This window comes from Equus caballus, chromosome 20 (assembly GCF_041296265.1).
Source record: "Equus caballus isolate H_3958 breed thoroughbred chromosome 20, TB-T2T, whole genome shotgun sequence".
Classification (NCBI taxonomy): domain Eukaryota; kingdom Metazoa; phylum Chordata; class Mammalia; order Perissodactyla; family Equidae; genus Equus; species Equus caballus.
The window spans coordinates 40,080,387-40,102,790 of record NC_091703.1 but is presented as its reverse complement, the minus strand read 5'-3'; the positions used below and the strand labels follow the sequence as shown (position 1 = coordinate 40,102,790).

Here is a 22,404-nt window from a genome sequence, read left to right as displayed (position 1 = left end):
CAGGAATGGGGCCCAAGAATCTGCCTTTTTACAAGTGAGGGCAGGGGCGAGTCTGAGGAAGCGAGAGGCCCATTGCTCATGGGGTGAAGCCATCTCAAGGCCAAGAGGGCAGGCTCGGCGGCCATGAGGCTTCTGTCAGGGGAGGCGGGTGGGGTGAGGCATGGTAGGGGGCAAGTGTGGATGAGGTAGAGATCAGAGAGGGGTATAGGGTGCAGGGACCCAGGCAAAGGGGCAGAGGGTCCTCAAGGGGGAGAGGAGAGAGGAAGGGAGGTCAAGGAGGAGCCTGAGGTTGGGGAGAGGCAGGGCTGCTCTCTGCCAGTGGGGGGATCCACACGCACTTCACACTGGGGCGCTGGCAGTGTATGTGTTGGGTCTGGGCTTCTCAGACCGGTGAGGGTAGAGATGGCTTGTGTCACCCGTCCCATCTCTCCTTCATCACCAAGTGAGCCTGAGCACCCGCCAGGAGAGTGACTGCCCTGCTCAGCACCAGGCCAATGATGACTGACCCATGCGATGAGCCTCACTATGTCCAAGTGCCCCACAGCAGTCCTGAGGGAGCAAGTGTTTTCAGTCCCACTTTACAGATGGGGAAACTGAGGCATAAGGAAGGCAAGTAACTTGTCCAAGCCTGGGATGTGAACCCAGCCCATGCACTTAAGCATTAGGCTCTACAGCTAAGAGGAAGTAGAGTGGCGGGCCCCGAGCATGACCAGGCACCATGCAGGAGGGGAGACAAGTGCCTCGCTCACACTTCTGGCCATTCCTTTTGGTCTTCCTTCATCCATCCAATTCGCAAGGCACCTGCTGAGTCAGTGCTGGGCCAGCCTGCAGTAGAGGCGGGGTCCCTGTCCTGGAGGAGCGCACGGCCTGTGTGAAAGAGAGATGCACCCCTGATTTTGCAGCCCAGGGTGTACTGAGTACGACTGCATGCTGCAGGCCAGAGAGAGCTCGGGGAAGGGGCGAGGAAATGGTTGTTGGTCAGTGTCTGTCCAGGGAGGGCAAAATGGAAGAGGAACGACAGGAATGGGTCTGCACAGACGCTGAGGATAATCTCAGCAGACTGGAGGGAAGAGGGTTTGCATTACCCTCAGATGCCACGGCCAGGATGGCCCATGCCCCAGGGCTCAGTGAGAGTCCTGAGGTCACTGGATGGGGAGCCACCAAATCTAGGTGGCTGGATTCTATTTCTTAGTCAAGCTGTGTGCCTCTTGCCCAGCTGGAAGGGTGAGCAGGGCCAAGAAAAGCCCACTTCTCTTTGAAGATAAGACTCCTTCTCTCTCTTTCTCTCTCTCTCTCTCTCTCACACACACACACACACGCACACACACTCACATTTAGGCTAAAATCCAGGGTCTCACTCTCTTTCTCACTAGCCTAGACATGACTAAACCTGTGTTCCAGACCCAAACTTGGACACCCAGACCTTTGAGAAGTCAATTGACCTCTCTATGAGGCTCACATTCCTGATTTATAAAGGGATTGGAGAAGGTGACCTCTGGGGTCCCTTCCACCTTGAACATTCTAGGATTTTCTGTAGTGATAGAATTTCATTATAGAATTCAAAGACAAACCCCAGCACTTGCTTTCATAGGGAAGTCCCGCCCCCCAGCCCTCTTTATTGCTTTCCAGCTCCTCATCGTGCCTCAGGTTCCACCACTGTAGAGTCATCTTTGGTGTTAAGGCTTTTGTCCTTTGTTTAAGTCAAGACAGACGCTCCCGCCCCTAAAGCTAGCGCACTGCAGGAGGAGGTCTGCCCACCTGGGTGCGGATGAGCATGTGTGAAAGTGGGATCTTACCTGTCTCCCCTCCCCTGCTGCCTGCTTTCCAGAGCTGCCTTGGGCATCGGTTCATCCCACGCTCCCTGCAGTGGGCTGGGAGGTTTATCCGATGGTTTTCTAAGTGACCACTGGCTGGGAGCAGGTCTGGTGGAGGAGGGTGGGAGCCAGTGAGGGGCTGTGTGCCTGTGGGGTCATGGAGAGCTAGCCGGGCGGCTGCTTTTGGGGAGAGGCCCCTGAATGAAGAGACTGGAATGGAGGATGGGGATCCAGGGACCCCTCTCTTGGGGACATCTCTGGGATTCTGCTCAGGGATCAGAGCTGGGGTGATTCACCATCTGGGGCCTCCCCCGGCAGCAGGAGACACCATGTGCTGGCACCAGGTTGCTACTGCATCTATCTGTCTGTCTGTCAGTCGGTCTTTGTCTCCCACCTCAGGATTGGGGGCATGGGCAGTGGGGTTGACTGTGGGGTCAAGTTGCCCAGTCAGGTTGTCACACTTGATGGCTTTGGTGATGGTGACCCAGGGTAAAGCCTCCTTCTAGACCTTTCTGGCTCTACCACTGCTTGCTGTGGGGTGTGGCCACTCCTGCCTCTCTCTGGGCCTCAGTCTCTCCTTCTTCAAGGAGAAGGTGGAAGAGACGATCCTGAGGGTCCCATCCAGCTCTGATGTTTGGGGTCGGCTGTCAGGAAGCTACACAGACCAGTGTCGATTGTTTCTCTTCTCTGGGAAAGGGGTTCAAAGGGCACAGGGGCCTGTGGGGGGTGTGGGAGGGCATGAGGGGAGGTGAGAAGACCACTGGGGACATCTTTGAGGGAGATGGGACAAGGCTGAGTTCGCTGGCAAGGGCAGAGCTTAGCTTTAGGGCGTGTGGGAAGCAGTCAGTAGCTCACACAGGGGAAGCTTCCAGGAAGCTCCTACAGGGACGGGGCATGAGCGGGCTACCCGAGTCAACAGGGCCTTCAATGGGCAGGTCTCCTGGTGGGCCCCTGGGGCTCGTCCCATTGGGCCCTCTGGGAGACTGTGGGACACACCTCAGAGCTGTCCCCAGGGTTGAGGGGGCGGCAGTGAGGAAGCAGTGCATTTCTCCCCCAGCTCCTGCCCATCTTGCTTGAGGGCTGCCCTGGAGAGCGTCACCTTCCTGGTAATTGCAGCCTGGCCTGCCAGAGGAAGCCCTCAGGAAAGAAGCAGGCGCAGGAGGAAATGGTGGGTGGGCGTGTACAGGACGAGGAGGGCTGGGAGGTAGGGGAGGGCATCAACAACCTTCAAGGCTGTGACGATGGTCTCCCTTGTACAGATGAGGAAACGGAGGCTCAGAGAGGTTGAGTCACTTCCCAGCCAGAAACCAAGTTTCCAGGGGCTGTGTTGCTTCCTGACAGCAGCAGGTCTCTGTAGAATGAGGGACACCAGATGTGCAGGACATCCCCCTCCCTGATGTCCCTCTGCCTCCACGTTCTCATCTGGAAGATGGGATGATGCCTACCAATGCTGATCTTGCAGGGCAGGGTAGGAAGATTTGCATAACACTTAGGGCAGCGCCTGGCGGGGGGGGGGGGGGGGGGGGGGGTGGGGGGGGGCGGGGGGGGTGGTTTTCGATGCGTGGGAGATGGGGGATTGCACAGAGGCGGGGCAGGAGGGGCTCAGCACCTGCCTGCTCAAAGACTGCTCAGTCCCCAAACGTTGTGCCCATCATCTTGCTGTAGTGCCTTCAAGTGAGATTATTAGGGCCATGTGATAGCTCTGGCCTTGACCACAGAAGGCCCCTGTTCAAATAAGTCTGCGTCCCCTGGGAGGTGTAATTCATTAATCCATCAGCACAGATGAGACGATGGAATAAACTGGCTGTAAGCAGAGCCCAGAGAGAATGGGACACTGGATGGAGACATTTTGATTGCTTGATTTTATTTTATTTTTTTGAGAGACAGAGAAGTGGTAAGAAGAGAATTTCCAGAACAGGCTAAGACATTGGGCAGATTGGGATTTGGGCCGAGAGCGAGGGGCTGTGGGACGCGGGGTACCAGGGTACACAGAGTGTGTGGGGGGATGTGTGTGCAGGTGTGTGTGCAGATGCGTGCATGTGTGTGTATGTGTCACTGGTGTGGGTGGGGGTAGGTTGCACCACACACCCCAGGGAGGCGGAGCTGAGGAACCTCCAGGGCCCGCAGACTTTAATGAGCGCCTAATAAACATGTGCAGAAGGAGCCGCAGCTCTCCCTGTTTTGCCGGAGGCCAGGCTCGCGGCAGCCTCGGGGTCTCAGTAAGGGCCTGAATCCCCCGAGATCGCCTCCTCTCCTGGGCTGTGCTAACTCCTGCTCTCTCTCCCTCTTTCAGGAACCTTTTGGACAAAGACATGTTTTCCAAGTCTGACCCACGTAAGTCCTGCTCTGACAATAATAACAGTGACAACAGCAGCAACGTTAGGACTGATCGCAGCAGCCAACACTGGAGCCCTTACTGAGCACTAACTATGCGCCAGGCACCGTCCCAGGTGCATCAGGCGGTTGAATGTTCCCCCGATACTGTCCAGAGAAAGACAGCTGGGGGGGTCTGACCCTTCCCTGCCCCTGTGCTAGTGAAGCCTCGACACAGCCAAGTGGGTTGGGGGGGGTCAGGGTGTCTGGGGCCAGAAGGTCTAGTCCCAGGGAAACCAGTGCATTTGAGAGCCCCAAGTGGCTGTGGTCCGAGGGGATGGGCACTGATTTTGGAGCCTAGGGTTCTAGTCCTGAGCAATGCCACTCAAGTATATGACCTCAGACAGGTCGTTGGCCTCCTCTGAGCCTCAGTTTCCCCATCAGTAGAGTGGGGCTGATGTTAATAGTAGGTCTCACGAAGCTGCTTGGGCTCTAAAGGGACAATGCATGTTTCAGAGGCTCTCTCCGGCCACACCTCTGCCACCCAGTCCTCTGTCATGCCCACCTGTCTACCTGCCTCACACTTCACACTTGCTCTGGCCTGGATGTGAATGGTCCCTGCCCCCTCTCCTAAAGGGTGCCCCTCCCAGACACGCCTATGCTCTAGGCCTGCTTCTTCAACCCCACCCCACGCCCACCCTCCTCCCCACCCCTACCCAGGCCAGAGTCTCCTGAGGTGCCCTCCCTCCGGGGCCCTCCCCATCTGGGGTCCCACCTTCCTCCTGGCCTGAGGTGCTAACCCTTTTTTTCTCCTCTCCCCACAGTGTGTGTCATGTATACTCAAGGGATGGAGAACAAGCAGTGGCGGGAGGTAGGTAAAGCCGCTTTCCCACTCTGGTAACATGGGCCTGTCCCTGATTGTCTGTCTGTGTGTTTGTCAAACTCTGGAGTTATCCCACCTGATATTTCTAACTGCGGCATCTAAGCTCCCCAGGAAGGACAGTAAAGTGTGCAGAGGTGGAGTGTTGTCCCTGCTGGTTCAGGAAGAGACTGAAGGTGGAGGGAAAGTACCTGCCCTCGGGGAGCCCCGGTCTGAGGGGGGACGCGGTCTGAGGGGAGACGCGGCCCCGCCCTCGGGGAGCCCCGGTCTGAGGGGGGACAGAGGGAGTCCAAGCCCACCAAGATCTCTTTGTCTGGTGGCCTGAGACCTGGTACAGCATCTAGGATATGCCTTGTCCACAGTAGCCTTCCCTTGGTTTCTGACTAAGGTGAGCATGGCTTCTGTCTAGTGATGCCCTGATCAGAAACCGTCAGTGACTCCCCTTTGCTTTGAATCAAGTCCCAGCTCGGTAGCCTGGCTTCCAAGCCCTGCCACAAGCCAGGACCACCCGCCTTGCCAGCCTTGTCTCAGTTCCGTTGTCCTCACGGCGCTCCGTGTGCCTTTTGCCCCTGTGGTGGTGTGTATGAGGAGAGGGCGGACTGGAAGGGCTCACTCTCAAGAATCACAAACTTTTCATGGGTGGTTGTGAGCCTCCTAGACCTTGATTCTATTCCCCTCCCAGCACCCAGAGGGATCCTGTTAAAACCCAAGTCAAATTCTGTCCCTCTGCTCAGAGCCCTCCAGTGGCTCCCATCTTGCAAAACCATAGTCTCCATGATGGTCCACCAGCCCTCACGATTAACTTCTTTCACCTGGCTGACCTTGTCTCCTACTGCTCATTCCCTCCATCACTCTACTCAAGCCACATCCGCCTCCTCCCGCTTCAGGGCCTTTGCACTTGCTGTTCCTTCTTCCTGGAATGCTCTTTTCCCAGATGTCCCTGTGGCCCCCTCACACCTCCCTCAGATCTTAACTCAGATGTCATCCTATCAAGGCCTTCCCTGGCTACCTAATCTGACATTTCGATCTCTCCAACACACATGCCCGTTCCTGCTTAATTTTTCCTCCTTATCATTTTGTGCCACAAACCATAAATGGCACTCTGGTTTGCTTACTTATCTTGTTTGTCATGTGTCAGCTCCATGAGGGCAGGGATTTTCATCTGCTTTGTTCACTGTTATATTTTAAGCCCCTGGAATGGTGCCCAGCACACAGTAGGTGCTTAATAAATGGCTGTTGAAGGAATGCAAGGAGTAGGAAAAGGAGCCAGGCAAGGATGTGGCAGCCATGGTCTCGTTCCCATCTCTGCTTCCTTCCTCCCTCAGGCCTTCTGTGCCAGCTGGTTTTCAGGTGCAGAGAGGAAAAGGGGGAACCCGATCAAAGGTGAGGGTCTTGATGCCCCTGGCTCCTGTTTGAACAACAGAAGTAGCAGAACTCCTTACTGTTGGAGAAGCAGGTCTGGCCAAGCAAGGACGAGGTTGAAGTCTGGGGGTGAAGAATGTTCTCTTCCGTAGTCGAGGAGGTAGGGGCGGATTTACTGGGACTCAGAGCCAAAACTGGTTTCCTGTGGCCTTCCGAGCTGTAGGAATTGAGCTCACGCCTTCTGGTGATCAGAAGTGGCACAAGGCTGGGACAAGAGGGGATTTGACCTTGGCAGCCCCACCCCATGCCCTTCTCCACCTGTACCTGTGAAGTCGGCCTGTGGGCTGTGGATGGGGTCTCCACTGAGAGAGGGACGCTCCAAAGCCTAATGGGGCCAAGGCAGCTCCGAGAGCAGAGGGACAGGGGCCAGTTCCCAGGGCCTGCAGAAAGGGGAAGGGAGAAGAATGGTGCCCGAGATGACCAAAGCCAAGAGCCCATGGTGGGGTAGAGGGGCTTCCTAGAGGACATGACGAGAATGAGAGTGGCCAGGAAAGCTTCTGTTCCTCTGACTTTAGTAAGGAACCTCCCCTGCCTTGTTAGCGGACTGCCTGGAGCATCGCCTGCCGTGCTCCCTGCTCCCCCTTCTCCCTTCCCCCTCCCAGGCTCGGCAGAGGCAAGAGGCTGAAGGGGGTGAATTTTATCCATAAAATGTATGGGAAATATTTCCACAGGGGCTGGGCTAAAGTTGACTTTTTTGCCCTCTCCAAGACTCTAAGTCAATTAAAGTGTAAACCAGATTGCTGGGGAAATGTTTGGCCTACTTAAGTGAACTAATTACTTTTAAGGCCTTTTGGCTGAGCTTCATAGAAAGCAGGAATGTGCTAATGTCTTAGTGATTCATTCTGAAAAGTCTGGAAGGGCCTCTTCAGAAGGGCACTGCTCCACTAGTCATTAATTGCATTCTGTAATTGAGACTTGTCTCCCTTTGGGTCAGGGTCCCCGTTTGTCCACGTTGCATCTTACCACATGTACCCGCAGGGTGGAGCAGAGGAAAGGTGTGAGGCCTGGGTGTCAAATACATCTGTGGAGGACCTGGAGCAGTTGCTTAACCTCTCTGTGCCTCAGTTTCCATTTATATAATATGGGGTAACACCTACCTTGTAGGCCTGTGGTGGAGGAGAAACAACATGATGGACATAACATGCATGGTGCATAGTCATTGCTCAGTAAATATCGTTGTATAGCATCATCCAGAGTGTTGGGGGCCTTGCCAGTCACTCCCCCCATTTCAGCCACTATTTGCAACAGTAAGCATTTACGAGGCGCCTGGGGAAAGAGGAAGATGTTCAAAAGAATAGAGCTTCACTAGCAGCACGAGCTGGAACTAGGGAGTTTGCAGCCTGGAGGGGGAGAGTCACGTGCGTGAATAATTTTAACAGAAGAAATGGTGAGAAGTATCGATGAGAATAAAATGAGAGAAGTTATAGCCAGAGTGCCATGTTTGGCTAAAGCACTTTGATAGCTCATTAAATTTTTTTAAATGGAATTTTAACCTAAACGCAAGCCATCTGGCTAAGGGGTGCATGATGTGGAGCAGAGGTGAATCTGGGTCAGAAGGAACTTCCAGGATCATCTGGTTCAACTTCCACATTCTTTTGAGAGGGGCAGGATTGGTCTCAGGTGGCGGAATCAGGGTGCTAGACCCCAGAGCAGTGGGAGCATCCACTTGGAGGAGCTGATTGAGCTGGGTTTCAGTGAAGCCGGGGGACATGGCACAAGGGTCCAGCAGCAAAGATGGTGGTGTAAACAAAGGCACAGAGGGCGGCCTGGATGAGGTCAGTCTGGGTCCTGAGTAGTTGGGGGATGTAATAAAAGGCTATTTATAAAGCAGTGGGCGAGGTTTAGGGAAACCAATGAGGGGTGATGAATCATGGGGCTGGCAATAGTGGGAAGCCATTGCTACTCCAGGCCTGAGGGGGGAGGGGGAGGGGGTGGTTCCTGGAACTGCAAGGAGGCTTCCTGACAGGAGCAGAGGCCCTCAGTGGAGGACACGGTCAGCCCAGCCAACCTCACCCTCTTGCCACCCTCTGTTCCCCTGCCAGCACCTCCCACTTGTGGAACCCCACTGGAAAGACCTAGGGCAGGGAGCTGTTGATGCAGTCCACATGGGCCAGCCTCCCAGGCACAGAGCAGGGTGGAGAAGGCTGGGAGTGGATTCGGAGGGGCAAACGGAGACCATCCAGAGCAGACAGTGAGCAGATGAGCGAGGCTGGCAGCGTTCAGGGTGAGGCGCTGGCAAGATACAGGAAGAGGCAACTGAAGGGAGCTCATGGCTGTCAGGCTGAGGACAGCTGAGGTCATGGGGTTAGAATGTCAGAGCAGGAGGGTCCCTAGAGTCGAGGAGACTGACTCCATTTACGAGAGGCAGTCAGCACCATGCCCAGGCTTCAGGGGTGACTGGCAGAGCTCAGTCACATGGGTACCCCTAGGACACAGGCTTCAAGCTGTTTCTGGAGAAGGGAAGATGCACTCAAAGGTATCGAGACCCTACTTCTTTGCCTGATTCTCTGTGTGACCCACAGAGAAAAGTATCAGCGATGGAGAATTTAAAGAAAAATCCAGATCTCTCTCTATGGAACTGCCCCTGGGATGGAAGACCGCCTTCGCAACCAAGCAGGAACCAATTCTTACCACTCCACCTGCTAGTTCATTGCAAACGTCTGTTAGCAGCATCTTGGCTGAGAGCTAATCATCCTATGACCGGAGGGAGTCAAGTGCAGGCACAGCAGTTTCTCCAGGCAGGGCCTAGACTCCAGAGTTGCACAAGGCGGCAGAGGGATGAAAGCTGTTCTCGTGGCCCTTGGCGGCTGGGTTTTGGCTGATTTTAACCATTCGGGTCATTTTAATGCCTTCTGAGAAAGCTCCATCTTCCTAGCACCTAAATCTGTCACTGCATTTTATGAAAATTGACTCAAGATGTAATTTTCACCCAGGAAATGGAGCACTATTTGCATCAAGGTTTGCCAGGGACTTCTGCATGTCCTGGGAAACGCAGGCTGGCCGGGCAGAAAGAGTCCCAGAAACGCTCTCGCTGGGAAGAGGGGCATGATAGGGCGAATCTCGTGGTTTCCCATTTGAAAAGGTGGGGAGGGTGATCCCTGCCCCTCCCTTGCCACGGGACTGTCCTGGCCAAGGGCCCCTTGCAAAGAAGGAGATGGGTATCACAGAACCTTAGGATGACCCATACCACCTGCAGGGCGTGTGGCCCCAGCCACCACACCCACACCTCCCTGCTAGAATGCTCAGTCTATTTTTGAGTAACCTCAGCCCGCTGAACATTTTAATACCAGCTGGGGATGACCGTTCATCTCTAAATATTCGGAATGATCCTCCTCGGAGCACCTTGATATGTGCCTCCACGTAACTCTGACTCAGTGAGCATGTGTTGAGCACCTACTGTGTGCCAGGGGAGAATGCTGGGACACAGAGGGGTACCAGACAGTGTCTGAGGCCAGAGCAGCTCACTTGCAATTCAGGGAGGTAACAAGAACAGCAGTAATAATGCTAATAGCAAACACTTACATAACAGTAGTGTGCCAGGCACTGTTGTAAGCATTTACATGTAGTAACTCATTTAATCCTCACAACAGCCCTGTGAAGAAGATATCATTATCATCATCATCATCATCATCATCATCATCATCATCATTATTCGCAGAGGAGAAAACTGAAGCACAGAAAGATCAAGGTGAAAGTGGTTTCTAGAACACGAAATTGTAAGACCCATAATAGAGTTATCTATAAAAGGCAAAATTCCACTTCTTCCTAATTCTGCCCTCCTTAGATGGACAAAGTAAGTTGGTTTCTTCTTCCACGTGCTCTTTCCCTCAATATTGGAGGACGGCGCTCAGGCCCTGTTAGTCTGCTTTCGGGCAGACTTAGAATGTGACCATTTCTGTCAGTGGTTCCTCTTTGCATCACTGTCTCTTGTCCCTTTACCAATCCAGGCACAGCCCTGGAACACATGTCCGTTTGTCAGTGTTCTTCCCAGAGGGTGTGTCCCGCACCGTCCACTTCTCCAGCCCAGAGGGTCACGGACTGGCTTCCTCCTCACCAGGGCTTGACCTGCACGATCACGCTCCTCCCTCTGGTCTCTGCAGAGTGTGTCTGTTTCTGAGGGTTAGACATCTGTCGGCACTGTCTAGGCGTCCACTAGCCTTTTTGGCAGCTGTCTTTGACTTACTTCACTTTGAGTTTGGAGGCTCCTGTGTTTTTCTCACATGAGGTGCTGTCCAAACAGAATTCCTCCAGTGTAGATTTGGCAATTGAGTTTTTGAACCTAAATGTGACATATTACGTTTCCCTCTGTGATGTGTCATTTGGTAGATTCAGTCTGTAGTTACGGTCTTATGATCATGTTGAATTACGCTTGTCCATCCTCTTGGTTCTGCTTTCTGGTGCTGGCGGCGGCAGTTGTCATCCACATGAGTGACAGGGGGTGAATGGGATGGAGGTCTGTGGTCCTCCACTAGACACCTTTTCCCAGATTGACCTCAGTTCTTTAGCTGACCTTTGGGATATGCTGTTCAGCCACCTATGTAGTTCTACATAACTTTGTTATAACCCTTCCCATATTTCTCGATCTGGTCCTTAAGTATGAGTAACAGTCAAATGCCTTGTCAGGTGAGGCTGTGAACTTAACTTCCAAAACCCTGGGTTCCCATCCCAGCTCATATTTATTGACTATGTGACTGGTGAGGTGTTTATCTTCTCCAAGTCTCAGCTTACTCAACTGGGAAATGGGGTTGGGACATCTTCTTGGGAGGACTAACTAAGATAATAATACTTGCGAAAATGCCTGGAAATATCCGTTGTAAGGTGCCCTTGCCCAGCTTGGGCACCTGGGCGCTCCATCACAGTGGGAACGGCTGCACTTGGAGACCCAGCGAACTAAACCAACCTGCCCGCACCCGGAGACAGCCAACATTCTAGAATATTCAGGCTTCCTGTGAAACCTGAGTCCCCTTCTCAGCCTGGGGCGCCAGGACCTGATTGGCTCCAGGAGTGAGGGCTTCCAGGAGGAGAAGGGCTTGAAGAGAAGCATCCCAGCTCCTTGTGGGAAGAGTTCCTCATCAGGAGGGGCTCTTCCAGGACGGGCCAGAGGCAGGGATGCCATTATCGCTGTGTCGTGCCCAAACAGAGCATTGCAGTTTGGCTCACTGGCCGCCAGGATGGTGGCCGCTGACAGTGCAGGACCCCAGCTCCCTGTCTCTCTGGTGCCTTTGTCCTCTCCCGGTCTTTATCTGCCTGCGATGTTTACCTGCCTCTCAGTCTGCCCACCAAACTCTGCCTCTGTGAGTGGCAGCCTGTCTGGCTCCTGCTCCCTTCCAGACCTCGATCTTCCTCTCTGGCTCTGCCCTCAGCGGCCAGCATCCCTTCTCTCCCCTTTAGCTCCTCCTGAGCTAAAAAGTGCTTTTCGCTGGTTCCGATGGCTCTCAAAATCACAGCTCAGGAATTCACCTGTTCCCTAAGCCTCTGAGACAAAACATCAACTTCTTAGCCTGGTGTTAGAGCCTCTCCACGCGGACTACCCTAAAAATGGCCGCAAGAAAGGGACTACCACTGGTGCCCCCTGCTGTGTGCTCTGCTGGTGCCTCCCAGTGCTGCAGCGACCACTGGGGAGGTGGTACTGGCCTGGGAGGCAGGGAAAGTTGAAGCAGCTGTTCAAGGCCATGTGGTTAATGGGCGCAGGGTGGGGATTCAAATCTGTTACGAAACCACCTAAGCACAGTGGGCTCTCTGCAGCTGTCGGGCCTTTGGGGCAGATACCAGCAGCCTCCCACAGGCAGGGGTGGGTGCAGGCACATCTCTGCATCCGCTCAGCCTCCACCATGGAGCCTACACAGCCGTGAAAACACGACTCGGGCTGACTTCTGCCCCGTGCACCGGTGTCTTGGGTTGAACTGCGTGGATTTGCGCCTTGAAAACGTTGGCAGTTTCATATGGTCTAACATTCAAGCTTAGACTCTGCCTAATATTAGCAAGTGGCCCCCAGTCGCACACCTGTCCTATATGTTCAGTGAGGTCCCAGGACCTACCTCTTGGCTGAAAGGCTAGCCGGAGGCAGGACAAGAGACTGTGTTCGTGTGCTGGTGAGGATCAGGCTGCAGTGGCACCATGTGTGGGAGAGCGCAGGGGTGTCAGAAGCCCAGGCCCGTTCCCAAGGCGTGAGGTCGCTGGTCTCCACAGATGCTCACACACTGCTAGTGCAGGTGCTTACTTGCTTGTATGACACTTCTAACCACCCATGTGTCTCTCCACACCTTCCTGTTGGCCATGAAAAATCATTGCTAACACCCCTCTGTTCATAGCTTCTCCAGTGCCCAGGAGATAACATATTTGAGGTGAGGCCTCCTCGTTAGGGTCTTTCAGATGTAACTCCCACTCCTAGGATGGAGGAAACTCATTTAAAAAGATAATTTCAAGTCATATATTTTATAAACAATAGAACAAAACGCAAGCTGTTTGACTCCAAGCTTTTCTCAGCCTACCTCGTGGCCTGTTCCCCGCTCCTTCCCTAGCTGTGTCCTCCCTCCAGCTTCCAAACATTCTGCGCCCCTGGACTGGTGTACTTCCCACCCTCATGCCTTTCCTCCAAAGGAAGCCCTCCAGCCACGCCCCTGCCTTTATCTGACTCTGATTCCCCTTTAGCTCTCTCTGAGCTCCCCAGACACGCCGATCCAGCAGCCGAGATTGTTCCTGATAACTCTGATTGTTCAAGCTACTCAGAGAATCAACCAAGATGTACAGAAAATCTGCTGTGTAACAGTGGGCATCCTTTACTGAGTGTCTGCCGTCTGCCCAGCATCTCAAACTCATCGTCCCTAATCCTTATAACAACTTTGCAGGCAGGGAGAGATTATCCCCAGATCTCAGAGAGATGGTGAGGCTTACCCCAGAGGACAGGGCAAGGAAACCAGAGTTCTCTCCCTGTTGAACCACAGAGGGGTGGTGGTGTCATGGGCTGTTCTTGGGAGTCAGACAGACCCGGGTTTGTCTCAAGACCCTGGTACTTAGACCTGTGTGACCTTGTATTAGACACTTACCCTCTCTGAGCCTCAGTTTCCTCACACGTAAAATGGGCAACTAACAATACTTACGTGCTGGACTGTCTGAGGATTAGAGATAACATAGGATAAGTTGGAGGAGCCAGGTGGGCACTTGGTAAAAATAGTATCATTGATGGGGTCTGGGTGCCGGGCAACGTACCAGGCGATGTACGCGCTTTATCTCAGGTAACCCATTCTGTAGATAAGAGAGTGGAGGCCAAGAGGAGAAAATAAGTTGAATAAGACACTCTGGTATCCTCCAGGGTGCAAAGCTGTAGCAGGGAAGTCTCTGCCCTCAGAGAACTTACGGGCAGCTGGGGATACCAGACAAAGATATAGAAGGATTTAAACGCCTCGTTTTCTTCATTGTGATGAGGGTATTGGAACAGATTTTCTTGGAGGCCTCAAGTTCCAGACCACGACTAGGCCAAGAGCCACCCAAGTGGTTTAGACATGAATTCTCAGCACTTCAGAGCAAGGAAAGATCCAGAGGGCTGGGGGGGCTTCCAAGGGGAGGTGGCACCAGGCCTGGGACTTGAAGGACGGTGGGAGGAAGAAAGGGCGTTACAGGAATGGGGCCTGACGTGAGCAAAGTCTGGAGGTGGGACTGCCCCGCCTGTCCATGAGACGGCAGTGACTGGATCTGACTGTGGCCCCGGGGTGTGTTGGAGAGACACGAGAGCTCAGCTCAGGAAGGGCGGGTGGCACCCTGTAGGGCCCTGTTGGGAGTACAAGGTCTTAGATTTAATCACGGTTCCCGAAGAGGCAGCAGTCAGTGAGTAAGTGTTTATTGAGCACCTACTATATGCCAGACCCTGATCCAGGCACAGAGTGGAGAACAAGACAGGCAGAGTCCCTGCTCTGGAGCGGCTTGAAATTGGGTAGTTTCAGGTACTGATTGCTAAGTGCTGTGAAAGGATAAAACAGCATAATGAGACAGTGGCCAGAGGGAGCTGCTTTAGTTAGAGGGGCTCAAGGAAGGTCCTGCTGAGGGGCTGGTGACCCTGGAGTTGAGTCCTGCGTGGTACATGCATAAGTCTGGGAGGAGGGTGTTCCAGGCAGAGGGAACAGCAAGTGCAAAGGCCCCGAGGTGGGAACAAGCTCATTGTACTCGGAGGACAAAAAGAAGGCCGGTGTAGTTTGAGTGGTGTGAACAATGAAGACAGTGGGCAATATGGTCACAGGGGTTGGCAGGGGCTGGTCCTGTAGGGCTTCATAGGCCATGTAGGAGTTCAGGTACTGCTCTAAGTGTGATGGGAAGCTATTTGAGGGTTTCGAGCAGGGGAGTGATGCAGCCCAGTTTATGTTTCAGAAAGATAGCTCTGGCCACTGTGTGCAGAGCAGACTGCAGGGGAAAGGGCAGAAGGAGGAAGACGGTTTGAAGCCTTGTGGAGCTCCCGGGATGAGATGATGGTGGGCAGGGGCAGTGGGGATCCAGCTTGTCCAATGGCCAAGAGTTTAAATGTAAAATGAAATGACCCTCTGCCCACCAGGCTGTGAGCCCAATTTGGGATCCCTGATGACCAGTCTAGGACCTGGTGGCTGAGCTGTTGAGAGTGTGGGCTCTGAAGTCAAGGTCACTGGGTCCAGACGCGGGCCGCCGCCTGCCCAGCTGGGCTCTTGGGCAAGAGCTCGGGCTCCCAAGCCTGCTGTGAGGATTAGCCGAGCTAATTCATGTCAAGTGCCTGGGACGCATGGAGAAAATGCTCAGTAATGGCTCTCATAAGAAACCCTAAGTACTTTACTTAGGAAAATATTGCTTTACCCAGAGGAAGAAACCGCTGGCATCATTTCAGACATCCTGATGCCATTCGGTAGGAACTACAGACATTTTGGGGTGCGCATGGGGACACGTGCCTTTAGGGCGAGGCTTGTGGAGGCCCCTCCCCCAATGCGCTGCAGCCAGACCCCAGCCCAGCCACCCAGGCGGGACCAGGGGAACAGACTGGGGGAGTGTCGTGCCAGCAGCTTGGCAGCCAGGCTTGTTGGTAAAAGGGCCATTCCCCCAGAAGCTGGGATGATTTCACAGATTATCTGGAACAATGGCTAATTAGGAACTAATCTTTTTGGCAGGAAGTCTTTCATTATGAGCTTGGTAAAATTTCACAGGCTGCTGCTGGTGTCTGGGGCCAGAGAGGAAACCTTCTCTGTCCAGGCCTGAGCACTGGGAAGGCCTCTGGGGCCTTGGGTCCCCTCCCTCAGGTCCCCCCTCTCCACCTCGGCCCTTCCTCACCTGGAGGCCTTAAGAAAACAGGAAGTGGTCTGGGAGGCCACTAGGCCACAGAAGTTGTGGTTTGCTCTGTGTGACTTTAGACAAGCCCCTTCCCCTCTCTGGGCCTGGTTTTCCTCACTCTACAAGGAGGGGGTGGCCACAGAATCCTGGCCACCTCCAGCAAGAGAACTTTCCAGACCCAAGATGGTGGCGGGCTTGGCATGGAACCAGGTCTTCTGTGCCCCTCCCCACAACCCAGGCCCCCCTTTCTGGTGCCCTGACCTCAGGCCCTTCTCCTCTCCAGCCGTGGGCGCCCACCTGGACTCCATTCCCAGAGCCAACCTTGGAAAGCACATTCTCGTTTCCTGTTTCTATTTGAGTCAGATAGCTTTCTGGCCTCTAATTTTAATCCCGGTGAACATGATTCATGAGGGGCCAGGGCTGGGCTCTGCAGCAAGGCTTCTAGAATCCCCAGTTAAGGAGCCATCAATAATATATGAAAATTATAGGGGAGCTCCGGCTGGGGAAGGGGGGCAGCTTCGAGGTAGAGAGCAGTCTGTCAGTTCCGGCCTCTTTCGGTCTGGCCGGCACAGCCAGGGGGCTTTGCAGCTGGGGGGAGGTCTCCAGAGCTTCTTCCAGCTGTAATTTGTAAAAAGGCGAGAGCTGCTTACATCAGGGGCCAGTAAGATTGTCCAGGCTCACAGAGCCACCCACTCGTTACTGAGGCAGGGGACCGCGAGGAACACCACAGGGCGCATGCGGTGCCTCGTCACTCTTGGGAGCCCTGGTTCCCCCTCCCCACCGCCCAGTGCCTCTGGGGGGGACCCTCTGGCTCCTGGAGCTCTGTTCCTTCATCTGTAAGACTGGGATGATAAGAATATCTTCTCCACGAGGTCAGTGCTGCGTTAAATGAGACCATGGATGTGCGGAAGTGTTTTGAAGATGAGAAGTCACGATACAACATGGAAGGAGGAGGAGGCTTTGATGGAAGGAAGAAAGATGAGAGAGGGGGCGTTGACAGGCTGCTGGGAGAACAGGGCACGGCCAGGGCCGGAGCCCACCTGCCCTGGGCTCTTGTCATGGCCCTTTTCCTCGTCAGCTGTGTGAACTCCCCAACCCCTTCTCTGACTCTCTCTTCTCATTGCTTGAGAGGATTTGGTTCCTTCAGGCTCTAAAATGTTTAGGTTCTAGGTCAACTCGTTAATTAATCAACAAATGTTTATGGAAATCACAGGAGGGACCAGGACTGGGTGTGTGTGTGTGTGTGTGTGTATAGGGCTTGGAAGTGGGGGTTGAGCAGAGGTATAGGTCAGGGCACTCACCTGTACCACCTGACCTGTAGAACCACCCAGCCCTGCAGGAAGAGTTAACAAGGTGGAAGGGACCGTAAGCACTGCAGACATTCAGCGGTTGGGCCGGGGGTGGGAGAGCTACAGGAGGACAGACTGGATAGGACATAGTCCCAGCCTCACTCATGGTATTAACCTCGTATTGGTTAGTGACGAGATCAACTCCTTATTGATTTGGAGCCAGACTGCCTGGGTTTAAATCCTGTTCCTGCCACCCATTAGCTGTGTGACCTCGCGTGAGTCTGATCTCAGTTTACTTATCTGTAAAATGAGGACAATAATAGTACTGCCTTATAAGGGTGTTATGAAGATTAAATGAGCTAATATATGGGAAAGACTTAGTGCCTGGCATGCAGTAGGGCTATATCAGGGTTGTGATAATAAGCAACAGAACCCTGGCCAGTGGGGGTCCTGGGCCCATGGCCTGGTTACCCCTCTACCCCACCCTGGCCCCAGGCCCCAGTGCCCTCAGCCGCAGGCATTTGCGGGGAGTTGACCCAGATGTTGGGAGACGTCCCTGAGCTGCTTGCTGTCGCTGCCCCCAGCAAGAAGGAGGGGCCCAGATTTTAGAAATCTGGAAGCAACAGAGAGAGCCTCTTCCCAGGCTGCCTTGCTCTGCACCTCCTTGCCAGTCAGTGTGTCTGAGCGGGCCCTCCCCCCCCCCCCCACACCCTCCATCCCCACTCTCGCTCAGCGGCCTCCTTGCCCAAGGGCTCTGCCTGCCTCCCTCCCCTCCCAGAGGCCAGAGTGCATTTTCTTCTCCAGGCCTGGGTCTCTAAGCAGAACTTTCCCATTCCACTGCCTTTTTTCTAACGGAGGCCTGGGGCATTGCTGGACCCTGGCATTGTGGGGAGCCCATGGGGAGGGCAGAGCTCGGATCTTAGTGGAGTAGCTGGTTTGTAAGAGCAAAGGGCTGGCCCTGCGTTTTCCCCTCAGCCTTACCCTGTGTGTGGAAGATATCTGGAGAGAAACCACTCAGAGCTGGGGCCTCCAGGGGACTCAGGCACGGAGGACCCCTTTAGACAGAGGACAGAAACCTTCTCAGGCATGGAAGGTAAGCAGAAAATGTCAGTGGTGAGAGCCAGGAGCATCTTCGAGACTAAGAATGTTAAATAAATCAGGTCATTTAAGCCTCTGACAGCCTTACAACGTGTAGATAGATGGTTATTCCCATTTTACAGAAGAGGAAACTGAGGCACAGAGAGGTGAAGGGATTTGCCCAAGGTCACACAGCCAGTGAATAGTAGAGCCAGGTTTCAACCCAGGAAGCCTGGCCCCAGACTGCTCTGTTAACTACTTCACTTTACTGCTCTCTGTGGGAAACCCTAAGATCGGCCTTCAAAGCTAGAATCAGTGATTCATAAAGCTTTCTTTTTTTTTTTTTAAAGATTGGCACCTGGGCTAACATCTGTTGCCAATCTTTTTTTTTTTTTTTCTGCTTTATCTCCCCAAACCCCGCCTGTACACAGTTGTATATCTTAGTTGCAGGTCCTTCTAGTTGTGGGATGTGGGACACCGCCTCAACATGGCCTGACGAGCGGTGCCGTGTCCGTGCCCAGGATCCGAACCCTGGGCTGCCGCAGTGGAGCACACGAACTTAACCACTCGGCCACGGAACCGACCCCCATAAAGCTTTCTGAAGACATGCTTCCCTTTGAGAAATTGATGAACACCATGCATCTCTCCCCAGAAAATGTAGACATGTACAGATATTTGCATTCAATTTCGGGGTGTCACAAACTCACTTCGAGCCCAGGTTAAGATCCTCAAACCCTGACTCTAATCATGTAGTATCATTCCCTACCTGGCCCTCACTGTGGCACCTGTGTGGCTGGGATGGGTGGAGGTTGGGGTGGGAGCCCTGGTCCCTGAGAGTCCCCGCTGAGGCCCTTTGGTGGGACAGCAGTACTGAGCCCCTGCATCCCCAAGGGCTGTCATGGGACCTTGGGTTTCTTGGCTGCATGGGCGGGAGTCACGGACTCAACTGCTGGCTTGAACCTTGGCCTGGGCCAAACCTTTGGACTGATCCAAAACGGCAATTGCTTTACAAGCAATTGTTTGAGACGTCAGCAGGAGAAGGGACATCCTGATCGCAAAGAGAGAGGGTTGTGGACTTTCTGAAGATGGAGTCAATAGTCAATGTTTAGCCAGGACTAGCTCTCTGCCTCCAACTCCAATTAAAACTTTTTGTAATACAACCTCCTCTCTTTGCCTTTAAAAATCCCTGATTTTACTCCCTAGTGGGACACTATTCGGGTTTCTACCTGACTCTGTGCTCCCCAAATTGCAATTCTTTGGTCCCAAATAAACACTTTGCCGGTTAAACTGGTTTCTGCTTTTGCGGGTTGACACATGAATGTTACACAGTCTGAGAAGAGGGGGTTCGGGGCGGGAGGACCCTTCTTGGTTTGTGTTCAACTGAGTTGGAAATTGTGTGTGTGAATGTGAGAGAGAAAATATATGTCAGGGTCCCAGCAGAAAAGAGAATTCTACTCAGTTGGTTTAACTGAAGAGATTTAATGGATTTCTTTCAAAGGTGTGGGTGAGGTTGTGGAAACCCAGAGGGGACAGTGCAGCACCCAGGGCCTAGCACCAGCAGGGAGCTGTTCCCACCCCAGGCTTGAAGGGGCAGTGGCAGGAGACAGTGCTGTGTCTGTGAGTGAGAGGCAGAGGGTGGGACGGGGTGGGGGTGGGGGGAACGACACACAACCTCTCCCAGAACCATGGTGCCAAGGCTGAGCCAGAGCAGGAAGAAATACCCCCTCCTCTGTCTCCTCTCATCTCCCTTCTCCCTGTGCCTTTGCTTGCCTGACCCCGATTCTCAATCCCAGCCCTGCACTGGCCTTTGTCCCAGGGCAGTGGCGGGACAGCTGCCCACCCGCCCCCATAAATCCCAACTTCTGTGTGTAGCAGAGCCCCTGGGAACCACTTAATTTAGTCCTCAAAGAAGTTTCAAGTCTGCCTCCCTTTTGAGGGTCTCACTGGAGCTGATGATATGTAATTAATGCTGCTTAATTGATATTCTTGGGGCTTAGTCATAGAGGTTGTAGGAGCCCTTGGGAGAATCTTTTGTGACATGTCAGGAGCCTTTCCCACTGGGTTTTGTTGCCAGGAACAAGAAGTGAGCTTTTCAGAGGGTGAATACCCTAATTTCCAGGCTTCTTTCTCATTTATACTTACTCTTTCTTCCCACTGGGAGGCTGTCCCAGCCCCCGGGGTCAGGCAGGTCCCCCCTCACCTCCCTGATGGCTTGGCCCCTTCCCCAATTTCACACCACAGCCTACCCAGTCCACACTTGTCCACCTTCCCAACAATTCTCTAGGGTTCTCTGTGTTAGAATCACTGGGTAAAACAAAGATTTTGGGGCTTCTCTTCGGCTTTGTTAATGATAGAATTCCTGTGCCCACCAGTGTTTGGTGGTCTGTGCCCCTTACTGTGAGCAGTGTGAGACAACCCCCCCACCCCCCCATAGCCTGGAGTGTGGATAAATGGACTGGAAGGAGGGACAGGCACTTCCAGGGCTGGTCTGGCTCCAGGTTATGGGGGGCGGGTGGCGAGGGGTTAACCCACCCTCCCCTCCTTCCCCGCGAGGCGGGCGGGTGCACAGCAGTCGGATCCACGCCTTCCTGTGCTTCCCACTGCTTGCCTAATACCTCTTCTCTCCAAGTCCCTCTGGCTTAAAAACCCTATACTTCTATGTAGAACTAAATACAACCAAATTGATTTTTTTGAAAAACATCAGTTCCGTTGTGTTCCTATTATCATTAATAGGGGTGTAAATCAGGCCTGACAGGGACCTGGTGGCTTCTTGGATTTTTTTAAATCCAAGTTTTTGCATTTTTTTTCTTTGTTATTAGCCGGAGTAATGAAGGCTCTATAACATCTTTAGTGAGTGTCCGGGTTGTAGATTTCGCACTTGTTTGTGCTGTGCTTATGTTAATGACCCCCTCGTCCTGGTCCTTCATCACTGCCCAGCCCCCTCGCTTGCCCCTTTCCTGCTCTAGGAGATTCTGGGGGGCCCTTGGAGTCCCCCTCCCTGTCCTGTTTCCAGGGGAACTCCATTTTCTTCTCTGGCAGAGCTCAATCTCTAGGGAATCCCCTCCGTTGAAGCTTCAAATGCCATTTTAAAAGCAGCGCTGTCATCTTCCCTAGCGGGTGTTTTCCTTGGAGTCTCTGCCTGAGCGGGGTGGGGAGAGAGACCGCACAAGGAATGCATGCTCCCTCCAGGCTGGGGTTAGATGACATTCTGCGCAGGGATTTTTTAAGGTGTTTGGGGGAGGAGGGCGGCGTGTTGAGGGGGAGGTAGGACTCTCTGGAACCTGGGTGTTTACTTGGAATATTCCTCAAGAAAGCCATTAGGAGAAATATCCCTTTTGTCTGAAGATGGGAGGTATTGAGAATTAGAAAGAGCAGGAGAGGACGATGCAGGAATTCTTTTGAAACAAGGGTTATACGTTTATACATTATAAGATTGTTATTGAATTTAGGTGGTGGGGCAGGAACCCAGTCTTAGTCAACTGGATAGCCTCCCCATTGCCTTGCACACAGTGGGGCTTCCATAAATGCTTGGGAAGTAAACCTCCTCTTTATTTGATTTTCATTATGCTGGAGGACTCCTGGCAGTTAGATGAAGTAAAAATATAATGGGTTTTGGAGTTAGACGTACCTGGGTTTTGATCCCAGCTCTGCCTAACTATGTCACCTTGGGCAAGTTACTTAACCTCTCTGATTCTCAGTTTCCTCACTTGTAAAATGGGTAATAACTCAAAGGGTTTTTGTGAGCATCGAATGAAATAACTTAATGATCCAATTGATCTATTGAGTATTCAGTAAGTGCTCAGTAAATATTAGTTTTCTTCCTTCCTCCTGCTGTATTCTTATTCATCAGTGGTTCTCAACTCTATCTGAACATTAGAATCAACTAGGGAACTTTTTAAAAACAGTGGTTCAGGCCCCACCCGTCGAGATTTGGATTTAATTGGCAAGGTGGGGCTTGAGCATGGGTATTTTTTAAAAACTCCTGTTAAAGGAAACATTTTTAAAAAACATAAGATCATGACTCCCATAGAAATATAAAATGAACACGTGGCAAAGATTTATTTAATTCATTAATTAATTAGTGAGGGAACCAGTAAGATGTCACAACTGGTTCAAGTAATTCAAACAACACACACATACAGGCAGTCAGGAATGCTGAAATGAATTTACAAATGGGTGCAAAATCAGTCAGTAGCTACAGGCTAGTAATCAAATCGTCAATTGCATTCCACTGAACAAAATCCATTTGCGTTTCTGTGGATAAGAATCCTTTGCATTACTCTATGCTTCCTACAATTTACAGAGCTGTAAAGTAAGTGAAAGACAA

At 52.8% G+C, this 22,404-nt stretch overlaps 1 protein-coding gene across 2 annotated transcripts in view; it reads left to right on the top strand.

The window, feature by feature from the left end:
• The window catches only part of CPNE5 (copine 5), an 86,007-nt gene that overhangs the window by 10,821 nt on the left and 52,782 nt on the right, over window positions 1-22,404 (top strand). For both annotated transcript variants that reach the window (XM_023624852.2, XM_023624851.2), the window contains exons 2-3: window positions 4,108-4,148; window positions 4,952-4,998. In XM_023624852.2, the coding sequence (XP_023480620.1) occupies window positions 4,108-4,148; window positions 4,952-4,998 (88 nt within the window). The remainder of the gene's footprint in view (window positions 1-4,107; window positions 4,149-4,951; window positions 4,999-22,404) is intronic.